At 42.0% G+C, this 12038-nt stretch overlaps 1 protein-coding gene across 3 annotated transcripts in view; it reads right to left on the bottom strand.

The window, feature by feature from the left end:
• Positions 1-12038, bottom strand: part of C13H14orf93 (chromosome 13 C14orf93 homolog) — an 881501-nt gene that overhangs the window by 398119 nt on the left and 471344 nt on the right. For all 3 annotated transcript variants that reach the window (XM_069633839.1, XM_069633837.1, XM_069633838.1), the window contains one exon: positions 3734-3795. In XM_069633839.1, the coding sequence (XP_069489940.1) occupies positions 3734-3795 (62 nt within the window). The remainder of the gene's footprint in view (positions 1-3733; positions 3796-12038) is intronic.

Below are 12038 nucleotides of genomic sequence, written 5' to 3'. Positions count from 1 at the left end.
CACCCGAACAACTTCTTGCTTTGTTGGGTTGTTTTTAACCCCCTCCCTGTTGGCTGGTTGGTGTGCTTTCACTGGACAATCTGGGCGTGTCTTCCATGCCCAAGAGGTGTTGCATAAAGGAACACTTTTATAAGGCCCTTTAAGCTCGCCCCCTTCCTTTGCACGGGATCGCCGCAGATCAGTAATGGCATCTGCAGAGGTGTGGAATTTTTGTTAAAATCCTCTTGCCCAACTGTGCAAAATGTTTGAGAAATCAACTTCACCCATAAATAAATCTACAGACACATTAATTACATCTCTTGATTTCTTTATTTGTATTTAGAAAAGGGTCTCAGTTACTAGTCCTACATGTTGATGCAGCATGCTGTATGTATACGTTGCAATATACTTTAAGAATGTTGGTTTGGAAGTGGGTAATATTCAACAGCCTATATTATGGTGTGTGTTTCATTCTTGCCAAAAACTTCCAAAGCTGCACGTGTAAAGAACAGTTTTTGAAAGAGCATGAAATGTACCTCTAGTGATACAGCACTTTCAGAGAGAGAGAGAGAGAGAGAGAGAGAGAGAGAGAGAAAGAGAAAGAGAGAGAAAGAGAGAGAAAGAGAGAGAAAGAGAGAGAAAGAGAGAGAGTTGTGGGGCAGGAATCCTACTCCAGGAGACTAGATAACAGAAAGTGTGGCACATCATTTGTAGCACGGACGGTTCAGAAAGGAGCATTTAGGAGTGTAATTGGCAGCTCTGTGAATGAAGCAGTAGGGAGTGAGCTGAGATCTGTTCTCTTTAGGGAACTAGGAAAGAGAAAACCATGTGCAAAGAGGCGTAGATTTGTGAAAGGTTGCAATGCAATCCCTACATGAATGGGCAGCGAAGACACAATTGCGATACCAACAGGTATAAAAGTTGATGACAGATTTTAATAGATGAATTTTGTAGGATAGATGCAATGCCATAGGTTGGGCATTCTTGGTGCCGAACTAGAATCAGTCATGAGAGCCTCATTGGCATCGTGAACCTTTTAGGGTTGGCTCATACTCATTGAAAGATAATTATCCCCATTAAATCATGGAACCTCTCTCTTACTACCTTCCTTTTAGAGAGTTTGTCAGATATGCACGGAATGAATTTCAAGAGCATACACAAAAATGAATTTCCCAACATGTACACAATTTGGCTGAATACATAAGTACGAGTGACAGTTCAGGTATATGTTCCACAGCACACAGTGGTTCAAAAGCAGGCACTGATCTGTTTATTCTGGGTGAAATCATGAACCACTAGGTTTTACTGGCAAGTGAGCACCTGTGGGGTTGCAATTCACAATCATTGCTAACTTTTCATGTGTTGTGTTCTTTGCTGCTGGTAAAACATAATAGGGCCTAGACCTTTGAGTATGGTATATTCATATGTTCTTATATGTCCAGAACAGCACATTGGCTTGTACAATTGAAAGGATGATAGAAGAAATTGCAATTAGGATTTAAAAATGACATATGTGATTTACATCAAATTTTGTAAATGCAAAATTGGAGATGTATAACAAAAATTGAATGATATACGGGAACCCATCTTGCGTTTAAATAGACCAGGCTGTAGGTCTGAAAATACAACAGAAAATGTGCCTACTTCCAATCAATATGGAGAAAATTTAGTGGGCGGAACTCAGTTCCCATTACATTATCGCAATTGTGTTTGAAATCGATTGAAACACATTTGATACAGCTATTGTTTAGCCTGGGAAGGAACAGCTCAGTATCAAGTGTAGAAATAAACTATTTGGTTGATGTAACGTGAACCCCTAAACCCATGAATGAGGGATATGACATAATATGCACTAGTGTAGCACCTCCTGTAACAAACTGAGAATTACCCTTCCACTGGGAATAATGGGAGAGGATCACATGGACTCTGATCATTGGCTAACAATCAAGCAGAGGGTAATCTTCAAGCCTCTCTGTACAGTCGTTTGCTGGCTCTCTAAGAGCGGCCCCCAGTTTTCTCGCATGACTATTTGTTCCTTTTTTTAACCTCATGGATCATAGGGCCTAAAGGGAAAAAGCAGGCATTTTCTTTTCTTGCTCCCACCCTTTGGAACTCCCTTTCCGTGTCCATTTGCACTACTCACACACTCACTGCTTTCTGTCAGAAACTGATGGTATGACTTTTCTCTTCGGCTTTCCCTGGCAATCCATTATATCCTTGGGAGCCTAGCTCAAGGAAACCACTATGGATGTGTGTGCTCTATACAATGAAATACAAATGCAAAAGAAAGTTGCCTGTAGTGTTAGCAAACCATTTTTTACCATCAACAGAGAAATCAATGACTTTGCCCTGAGCATCTTCTGATAGCTTTGATGCTTTTAGTCAAGCTTGATGCTACAATGTATGTACATGGTCCGGCTGTTGCTACATGGTTTACACAGGAATCACAAAGAGATATTGGAATTTGTTTTCCCTCTGCTAAACCTAAAGTGAAAGATATTGTTTGTCAGAAGGGAATTCTTTTATCAACATTTCAAACTCTTTCCATAGCTTTACCTTTTTGTTCCAGGAAGTGTAGCGCCATGATTGGGATGCCTCACTTGCAGTGCATAATACATCCATTTACATATTATCCAGACAATAAATATTGAACGATGTGTAAAAACAGGAAGTCGCCATAAGAGAGGATTTCCAAACAAGGAATTATCTTGAACGAAAACATATGTAACAGCTGCTGCACAGCTTGTTTCATGACACACAGAGGAAAGGACTGCGAAAGGGAAGCCAATGGTTGCAAGAAATGAGCAGGAACAATGAGAATGATCACTCAGGTGGACACCAGCATTCTTTTTCATTCACAATACACAAATTTAATAGTTCTCTTTCACCAATACAAATGTCATTGATATGCTGCATAGTATTGGGAAAGCGGAAGGAGGACGTGGGAGGAGTGGAACGGAAAGAAAGAGAGACACAGAGGAGAAATAAGAGAAGCAGAGTAGAGAAAGAAAAGAAACCGATGAAGAGGAGGACCAAGTGAAGTGTGGGAGGCCTCTATGAAAATGAGCAGAGTAAGAAGGTAAAACAACTAAGTAGATGAATGGGACTATTTATTTTAGGAAGGACAGATGCTCAGCTCAGAAAGAGCAGAAGAGTCAACAGAGAAATAGAATGGAATGCAGAGTGAGACCAAGAACATAGGAAGAGATGGAGCAGAGACAGGAGGAGCTAAGAAGACTAGCAGTAGAGGAATAGGTGGTGCAGAGGAACATGGCAAGTAGATGAAGAAAGAAAGGAAGAAAAAGAGCAGTGGAGAGGAAAGGCAAAAGAAAGGTAGAGGCAAAAGAAGGGGAAAAGGAGGAACAGAGAATTACAGGAAGAAAGGTGGAATGGCAAACAGAAAATGAGAAATAGGAAGAAGAAGAGCAACTTAAGAAAAGAAAGGGCAGAAAGAGGAGGAGCAGAGGCATATGAAAAGAACAAGAAAAGAGACAGAAAATAAGGAAGAACAGTTAAAGAGAATGACCCAGGAAGATAAGGAGCAGAAAAAGAGCACAAAGATAATTATCACAAGAAGGAGGAGGAGAAAGGAACATAAGGTGTATGTAAAGAAAATTGGCAAAGGCGGAGCAAATAAAGTGGAAGGCCTCATCAGGAGCAGAGTTTGCAAAATACAAAAAAGGACAGATGGGGATTACACAGTGAATGTACAGTGTACAAGAAAAAGATTAGTGCACTGGTTCTAAGCTCTTACCTCTCTGAGCCGTTGAAGCGTGTATTGTTGGAGACATGATTGTGGACGTTGTGCACCAGTTTCTAAGCAAAGAAGTGAAAGGAATGAAAAGCAGATTAAAGGGGCCATGTTCAATCATGTTCAAGGCCATGCCCACTGAAAAAACCCCACTAACACTCCTCAAGCAGCTGTACCCCCATTCCATTACCGAGACCCTAAAAACACCATTGTAGTTATCCCCTCAGGGGATTTGACTCTGTGTCTTTGTGACTATTAACTGAAATCTGCAGGGTACTGTTTCTCGCGCCCTGTGCAACTTGTGTTACTGTGCATTCTCCAGGGAGCGCCTTTCCACTCTTTGTGCATATGTAACACGTTACTTTGGTTCCATGTCATTTCATTTAAGCTCATTATAAATCTCCCATTCAACCTTTGTGTCCATACAACCTGTGTTACTCAAGCATGCAGGGAAAGCTGCCCGTCATCTGATGTTCCTATGAGCTCTGCAGTGGGCCCCCTTTTCACCAACTGTGCCTTTATTGTACATGTTACTGTAAACTGTTCAGGGACATTCTTTTCCCTTGGATCCCAGGTATTTTTACATAATCTCTTCCGGGAGCTCCCCCTCAACCACAGAACCTGTATGATTTACATTACTTTTAGCACTTTGAGGTTCTCTTACCTCAACGCCACCTACTTGTGCTACTGTGAAAATTTGATAATTTATCTCACACCTGTGCCAACAACAAGCCTGTTACTGTAAACACTGCAGGAAGGGCTCCCTGTACATACTTTATATCCGTTTTGAAAGCTTTGTGGGAGCAGTGGTAACCTACTGTGCCTCTATAACTTTTTTTTATTGTAAACTCTACAGAGTGCTGCCTCTCACCCCAGCCTTGTGGCATTTTCTTATCATACGAACCAACAAAATCAAGGTTTTTATACCTTTTATTGGACTAACTGAATATATTACTCTGAGATGGTAGTTCCATTAGCTTTTGAAGTCCTGGAGACATCATCGGATGGTGGTCACACGACAAATGAGCAAACAAAGTAAATCACACACAGAGTTGGACAAACATAGAAAGAAGAAAAAAAAGACCAACGATTAGCCCGCTTTAAATTCTGTTGGCTCGAGGAAGTAAGTATGCAAGAAATTCAGTCTTGCATGACCCCTTTAGATAGGACATGCAGCACTCCCTTGCCACCGTACTATGCCTGTTTGTTGTAAGATCCGTTTGAACGGCCTATCTGCACAGTTGGAATTATTTTGCCATCTAGTACACCCACTTCTCAATTTAGGCTCTGTTCTACTTCTACCAATGTTCTAATTGTTCTGATATCTACGTATAAACGGAATCAATTGACCACAAACACACTTGCGAATACCGGTCCCCTTAATTCGCGCGATCCCCTTCGCCTGAGTTTGGAGTCCCGCCTTCCCAACTGTCTCTGTGGAACTTGGACCCTATGGTTGGGCCCTGTTTAAAGTTTTTACAGCAATTTGAGCCTGTATAATAATTAAAATTCATCTTCCTGTCAAATTATAGATAAAATCGAATGGGGTGTACAGGTCTTTTTAAATGCAGCTTTATTCCGAATTTATAATTCCTCTAGTACGCTAGACACTTTGATATTTGCACTATGGGTTATCACAGAGGAAATATAGTGATTTGTATGCACAGTATTTTGTTGAATAAGGCCCAATATGCATTAAGGGTCATAAAGATTTAATATGTATTTTACCAATTTGTTCAAGAAATAAAAGTGTATATTTTTTTTCAAAATGCCTCATGAGTTGTTGGTCCAATTGAGTCTTTCCTCCGTGTGCAATCTGGAGGTCAGTCTAGCTATAACATGTTAAATCAAAGTTTTTTTCCGCCAGACAGGCCCACTGTACCTAATATTCCCTTTAGATAAAGGGCCATAAAGTTAGAAAGGAACAGACAAAAACACTGAGAAGCAGTTCTCATCGCTCAAGAAATTATATTTCAAGCGGAGCCTAATTTCTGAGTGATGAGAACTGCTGCTTCTCAGTGTTTGAGCTCGTGTCTTTTCCTTTCTAACTTTATGGCCCTTTAGATAAAGGGACCACGCAGGAATGAATTCCTAGCATACACTCTTCCTGGAGTGAGCAGAATTTAAAGTAAGGCACACCTTTGTCTTTCCTTTTTCTTCTTCTTTATATGTGAAAGTGATGTGCAGCTCTGTGTGCTGTGTGTGATTTTCTTTGCTTACCTATTTCTTGTGTGACCACCATCCGATGAAGAGGTCTCTGGGACTTCAAATGTTAATGGAACTACAACCTCAGCTTAATATTTTCAGCCAGTCCAATAAAAAGTATCAAAACGTGGATTTTATTTGATTTTAGAACTGGACTAACACTCCACCAATCTTTATCTCTGCACATTATCATATGACAACAGACAATACAATAGAGTCCACAGTGTTATGGCTGGTCAGTAACTCTGATCTCTTTAGTTACCATAGGGTTTCCTTGTAGGGTTTTTATCAAGTGTCCTCGGGAACTTTAACCTAAAGTTCCAATGTGTATTGTTACTTTGGTCTTTAACTTTCTTAATGTCTCCAAGAACTTGTCCTTGATGTTCCATCATGCAGGGTCTTCTTTTTCACTCAATTCCTCAAAGGCTCGAGCATCTCAGCCTTCAAGTTCTAGCATGCTGCATTTCTCTTTTAGGTCAATTTCTCAAAATGTTCTATAGGAAGTCTGCCTTCAAGTTCCTGTAGGAAGCACTTTCTCGTCAGGCTCATTCTTTCAAAGTGTAGTTATTTAATGACTCATGGAACTATTTCCACATGTTCCAGCATGTTGGGTTTCTGTAAGTGATCAGTTTCTCAATGGTCCCAGGTACTATTTCAACAAGATTCAGCATGCAATGTTCTGCTCTCAATGCTCAGTCTTTCAATGGCTCTAGGAACTATTCAGACACATTCAAACATGTAGCCCTTTTCTCTCAACACTTTTCTCAATGGCTGAAGAAACTATTTGTACAAATTCGAACATGAAGTACTTTAATATCAATAATTCGTTCATTAGTTGCTGTAGGAATTAAATCAAACTGATTCAAACATACAGCACTTTCCCCTCATTGCCCAGTGTCTCAATCCAATTCTTTTCAGCCAGCTATCATGCATATGCTTCTCTCTCCGAGCCAACTGGCATACCCTAGGCTCTCTCTTTCCTTCTGCCCCACTTTAATGCTGTGGGGCTCTCAGACCCTTCCTTTGCGTCTCTAGATATACTCCTGGTACTCCACCTCTTAGAGTAGTCCGTCATATGTGGCCTGGCTGTGCCTGCACGGCTCCCAGTCACCTATGCTTCTCCTGTGCCTATTCGTGGACATCTCTTTTCAAACCACTTGCTCAACAGGATCCACTGCTACAGAATTATTCCTCCTTTTCTTACACTCCATTTCCGTTTGTGGAGATGGGGTTTCCTTCATTCTCCAGTCTCTCTTCTCTCCTCCTCACTGCTTGTCAGAATAGCCACAGGGTCAAAGGACTAGACCCACACTAGGACTTTATGTTACTTTAACTGATTGAGGAAAAATAAAAACAGTGGGTAAAATACCAAAACGTTTTGTGGAAAAGTGTCTTAATTCTCCAAGGCTATCAAAATAAAAAGATGTGCTCAACTCAAATTTCTGGATATATTTTCCAACAAAAAAGGTTTGTTTTGTAGATTCACAGTTCTTTATGCCCTCCACGGTTCTCAGAACTCTATCCGCTCTAAGGATACTTTAGTTAGGTGAAACTTTGAGGCGTTCCTGAGTCACATTTATGGTAGTCTCTTGAATGTCCCAGCTCTCCTAAGAAGGCCATAAATCAGCCCCAGCACTATTGCCTGGGTTGGATGATTATTGTGGGTTTGGCAGGTGAGGTTTCTGTATCAGCAGAGAGCAGGGATGGTTATCAGGCAAAATAATGCTTCCCTTTTCCCCCCTCACTGGTGCTCTAAGCTCCGGTTCGGCCATGCCCATCTCATTACCTTTTTGCATTCTTCCACTGTGTAGTCAACCCCTTCCGTTAAAGGTCTTACCCCTAATCCAAACTTGACAGTCCAATGGCTCTGGTCTTCAGAAGTGTCTATTTGCTCAACACCACAAACTTTGCTATCCTTCTCGATACCAGTGTTTCTCAAAAGCTGCTGCACACCTCTGCTCTTCACAGATCTCCTACCACTTCAAAACCCTCTCAAGATGTATATCCTCCTCCTCTGGACTCTTCATAGCCTCCTCATCACTAAGAAATGCTGCCTTTCCATAGTATTCTCAGGGATATAAATGCAAAATTGCAAGCTACAATTCAGGCCAAAAAGGTAATTCCACCTAAATTATCCACATGAACACAGCACACCATTTCTTACTTGCCAGGAGTCAATCATTGCTCGCCAATGTCTATTTCGAGTGCACCTTTTGAGGTATGGTACCTTATCCCCAGGGATCCAGTACCACTCCTCCACGGATAACACCTCCCGCACATCTGACACTGCATTTCATCTCACTCCACTACTTTCCTCCAACTCTGCAAAACTAATTTCTTATCTTACTTCCACTTCCTCAATACACTCTTCTCTTCCTGATGATGTACTAATACCTTGTCTCCACTACTTTCGTCCTGCTGCTTCCTAGCCCCCTCTGACGATGTCCCAGATCCTCAAATTCTCTGACCATCGTCTCCAATTTGGCATTACATCTATCCTAGAACATTCATCTATTAAAATCTGTCATCAACTTTTACACCTGTTGGGATAGCAATTGTGTCTTTGCTGCCCAGTCATGTAGGGTTTTCATCGCAACCTTTCACAAATGCACGCCTCTTTGCAGATCGGTTTTCTCTTTCCCAGCTCCCTAAAGAGAACAGATCTCATTTCACTCCCTACCGCTTCATTCACAGAGCTGTCAATTACACTCCCAACTGCTCCTTTCAGAACTGTCCGTGCTATAAATGATGTGCCACACTTTTTGTTATCTAGCCTACTGGAGTAGGATTCCTGCCCCCCAACACACAAACACCCACGTGCTGTCATTTGTAGTACAATCTCAACAGCAGCAAGTACACGTGTTACATAACTGTGGGATAAGCAAAAGATATTCATTTGAAGGAATGGTTCGGTCAGAAATTTTTATTGTCCCTACGGGTCGGCCATGTGTTTTTAAGCCCAAGTCGGTCAATATTAGAAAAATTCCTATGGACCTTACCCGAGTTTTCGTCCATTAAATACACGCGAAAACAGGCAGTAGGGCGCCGCCATTTTGTGATAATCTTATCACTTGCCGCATCACCCTGTGTGCCCTGCTTTTGCAGCACTAAATCATATCCCCCGCCCCTGAGCCTGTCATCAGCAGACGCGTACCGCCCATTTCACAACTCCAAAACACATCTCGTGTCAACATTCGCTGCGCTTCAGCTAATGACGTGTCGCCATGGAAATGGAAGGACGCCTCTTTACTCAATAAGTATAAACAGACCGTTTGACAACACACAACAGCAGATTTTCGATTCCATTCCTCTCTCTGTGTTACTTTGAGTATTCTGTGACTTGTTTCTGTGCTCTGGTCAGCTACCTTCGCCGCTTGTAGCCCGTGTGAACAGATAACAGTACCATCGCTATAAATTATTTTAGTTTGTTTACCACACAATGGCTACAATAATGCCCTACATGTACGTGCCAGAGTATACCGAGGAGGAACTACTGGAAAGGGAAACATGCGAAAACGATGGGGTTTCGGACGGCAGTTGGCAGGACGAATCAACGGATGAAGACACTGGACCTAATCGCATGGACGTTGTTTCCACCTGGTGCACATGCAATCGGTGCAAGCTAATGCCAACCGAGGACGGGAACTGCTGCTGCTGTGAAAACTCTGGATGCGTGGCCTACATTTCGGAAGTCGAGCCACGGTCGCAATGCATCACCGAGCTGCCAGACTTCAGGGCAGCCTGCCTCACACGGTGCGTGTTGAGGATAATGATGGTGCTTATGCACGAACTTCGCGCAACTGTTCGTCCTCGTAATCCGAGTAACGAGTAAGTATACTCTGGTTGTGATGCCACTACTATTTCATAGTAATTTCCTATTTTCAAAATTACATCTACATATCATTGTAACGCATGAAAGTCGTTCAATAGTGTGCAGTGTCTAGATAGCATTTGTCCGCGCAGAATGCCATTAGTTACAAGAATTGTCATTGACAACAAAGGTTTAATAAACTTATCTTGGTCATTTAAAAACAGTTTGTATCATTCTTTTTCACAGGTGGTATAGGCTGGTGGCCTATCGTTCCTTTACATGGTGGCTTCCCGGGAGGCTTGGACACCGCGTTCAAGGAGTAATACCCGCCTGTGCCGTTGGTGCCATAAGACAAACTTTCCCCAGTGACAGCGGTCAGTACAGGGGATTTTCCCTCGCTGTGCTGCAACCTGACCTGTACAATGTGTAAAGTTTTGTATTTTTGTGGCATCAAAATAAGAAACAAAATAAAACAACACATATTTTAACAACGGTTGTTTCGATTTTTTTAATGAATCAAGTGTGTCTCCATTCAAGAGTCTTCCTGTGCCTTGTCTGCACGCACACCGGCCCATCCACCCCCCCCCTTATCAAAGGCAGTTCGCACCCGGGGATGAGCGCTGCCATGGTGTGCTGTCAGGGGCGATAACGGCCAAGGTGCCAAACACCATGTACACTTCAAAAGGTATCCCACGCCCAGGGGCCATTGCTCACATGGCCTCCTCAGACCCTGTGTCTCCAGGCAGGCCTCCCCTGGAGCAGGCCGCCCCCCTGCAATCCACATAAGTGTGTCTCCATTCAAGAGTCTTCCTGTGCCGTGTCTGCACGCCCACCGGCCCATCCACCCCGGCCCCCTGCAAACCACATAATACCACGACATATACACGTAATTCATTCACAAACACACCTCCGTTTCTAATACTTTAGAAACCACTTGATATGTCTCATGAGAACATCTTTGTGCTTTGCAAGTCAACTCCTGAACGTGCTACCTGAGAACCACAGAGCGATGCTAATCTGCTTGTCGTCGTGCTATCTGTGAACTTCTGTGACCGCTTCGAGCAAACTCATCAGTGTGCTAGCTGTGGCCATCTACCTGTTCTCCTGCCACAAACTACTGGGCTTGCTGAATCTGTTTGTTGGTCAAGTTAAGGCCATGTATCAGTCATATTTCGGTCATTTTTAAATTTCTATCTATTTGAGAGTAGAGTACTCAATAGTGCTATGTTCATTGGTCTCATTGCTATTGACTTGAGTTTCAATTGTTATGCTATCAATAGATCTATTTATTTTCATTTGTGTCAATTGTCATCGAATTGCATCCTTCGCGGGTCCTGTCTATAATGTAAGCATCTTTCCTTCTTGCGCAAGACAGTACATCCAAGGGACGAGTCACATGTTCAGAGTTTAGTTCCATCATTTTTTAATTTGTGAAAGTAATGCAAATACTAATCCGCACTTGATGAACTGGTATTGTTCCGGCGACCAAAACAAACCTTGCATTGAACATTGTATGGTTCATTTACTTTTTTATGGCATTTTTATTCATCAAGGTTTTATAATAATCTTGATATTTACTTTTCAGAATTTTCAACAATGCCTGCCTGTTCGATTAGCTGTTGCCCTTCGAAGACCGATGCTAAATCTGAAGGCACTACAATGCATGTATTCCCTAAAACTGTTGATCGAATAAGAGAATTGGTCAGACATTGCGGATATCCACCTGAAGAGATTGAAAGTAGAGTCCAACAAATCTTTGAGGACAAGAGGGGTGATAGATACTGCATCTGCAGCCGGCACTTTTCCTCGAACATGTACACCACATCTTGGGTAACAAAGAAGAATAAACAGCTAACGACACGAAAATTGCTCGCAAACGCTATTCCCACTCTATTCGTCCACATTCCGCCACTGGTGAGTCAAGTGTCCGGATTTAGCTTTATGCCTTGCGGTAGTGTGTAGGTAGCCAAATGGATTAATTGATATTTTAGGTGTTGTATCCCTTGTAATACTTTCGATATTGATATGAGTGTATAGCTTTTTGAATAATGACATTTATCAATACATTATTTTTCGATTTTATAACCCATAAAGGAAATCTATTTATGGACTCAGGGAACTGTGCTATATTGTGGATTTTCAATAGCATTATTCTCAAGTATTCTGTCGCCTTACATGGCAATTTTTAATATTGGCATTTCATTATCAAACAATAATTTACCGTTACACCTGCTTGACTATCCACTGAATCTGAAGCAAGAACATTCTACATCCGTGACGTGCCCGCAGTTA

The sequence above is a fragment of the Ambystoma mexicanum genome, chromosome 13 (assembly GCF_040938575.1).
Source record: "Ambystoma mexicanum isolate Mex_15411 chromosome 13, UKY_AmexF1_1, whole genome shotgun sequence".
NCBI lineage: Eukaryota > Metazoa > Chordata > Amphibia > Caudata > Ambystomatidae > Ambystoma > Ambystoma mexicanum.
The sequence above is the reverse complement of the archived record's forward strand: the minus strand, read 5'-3'. Positions and strand labels throughout refer to the sequence as shown.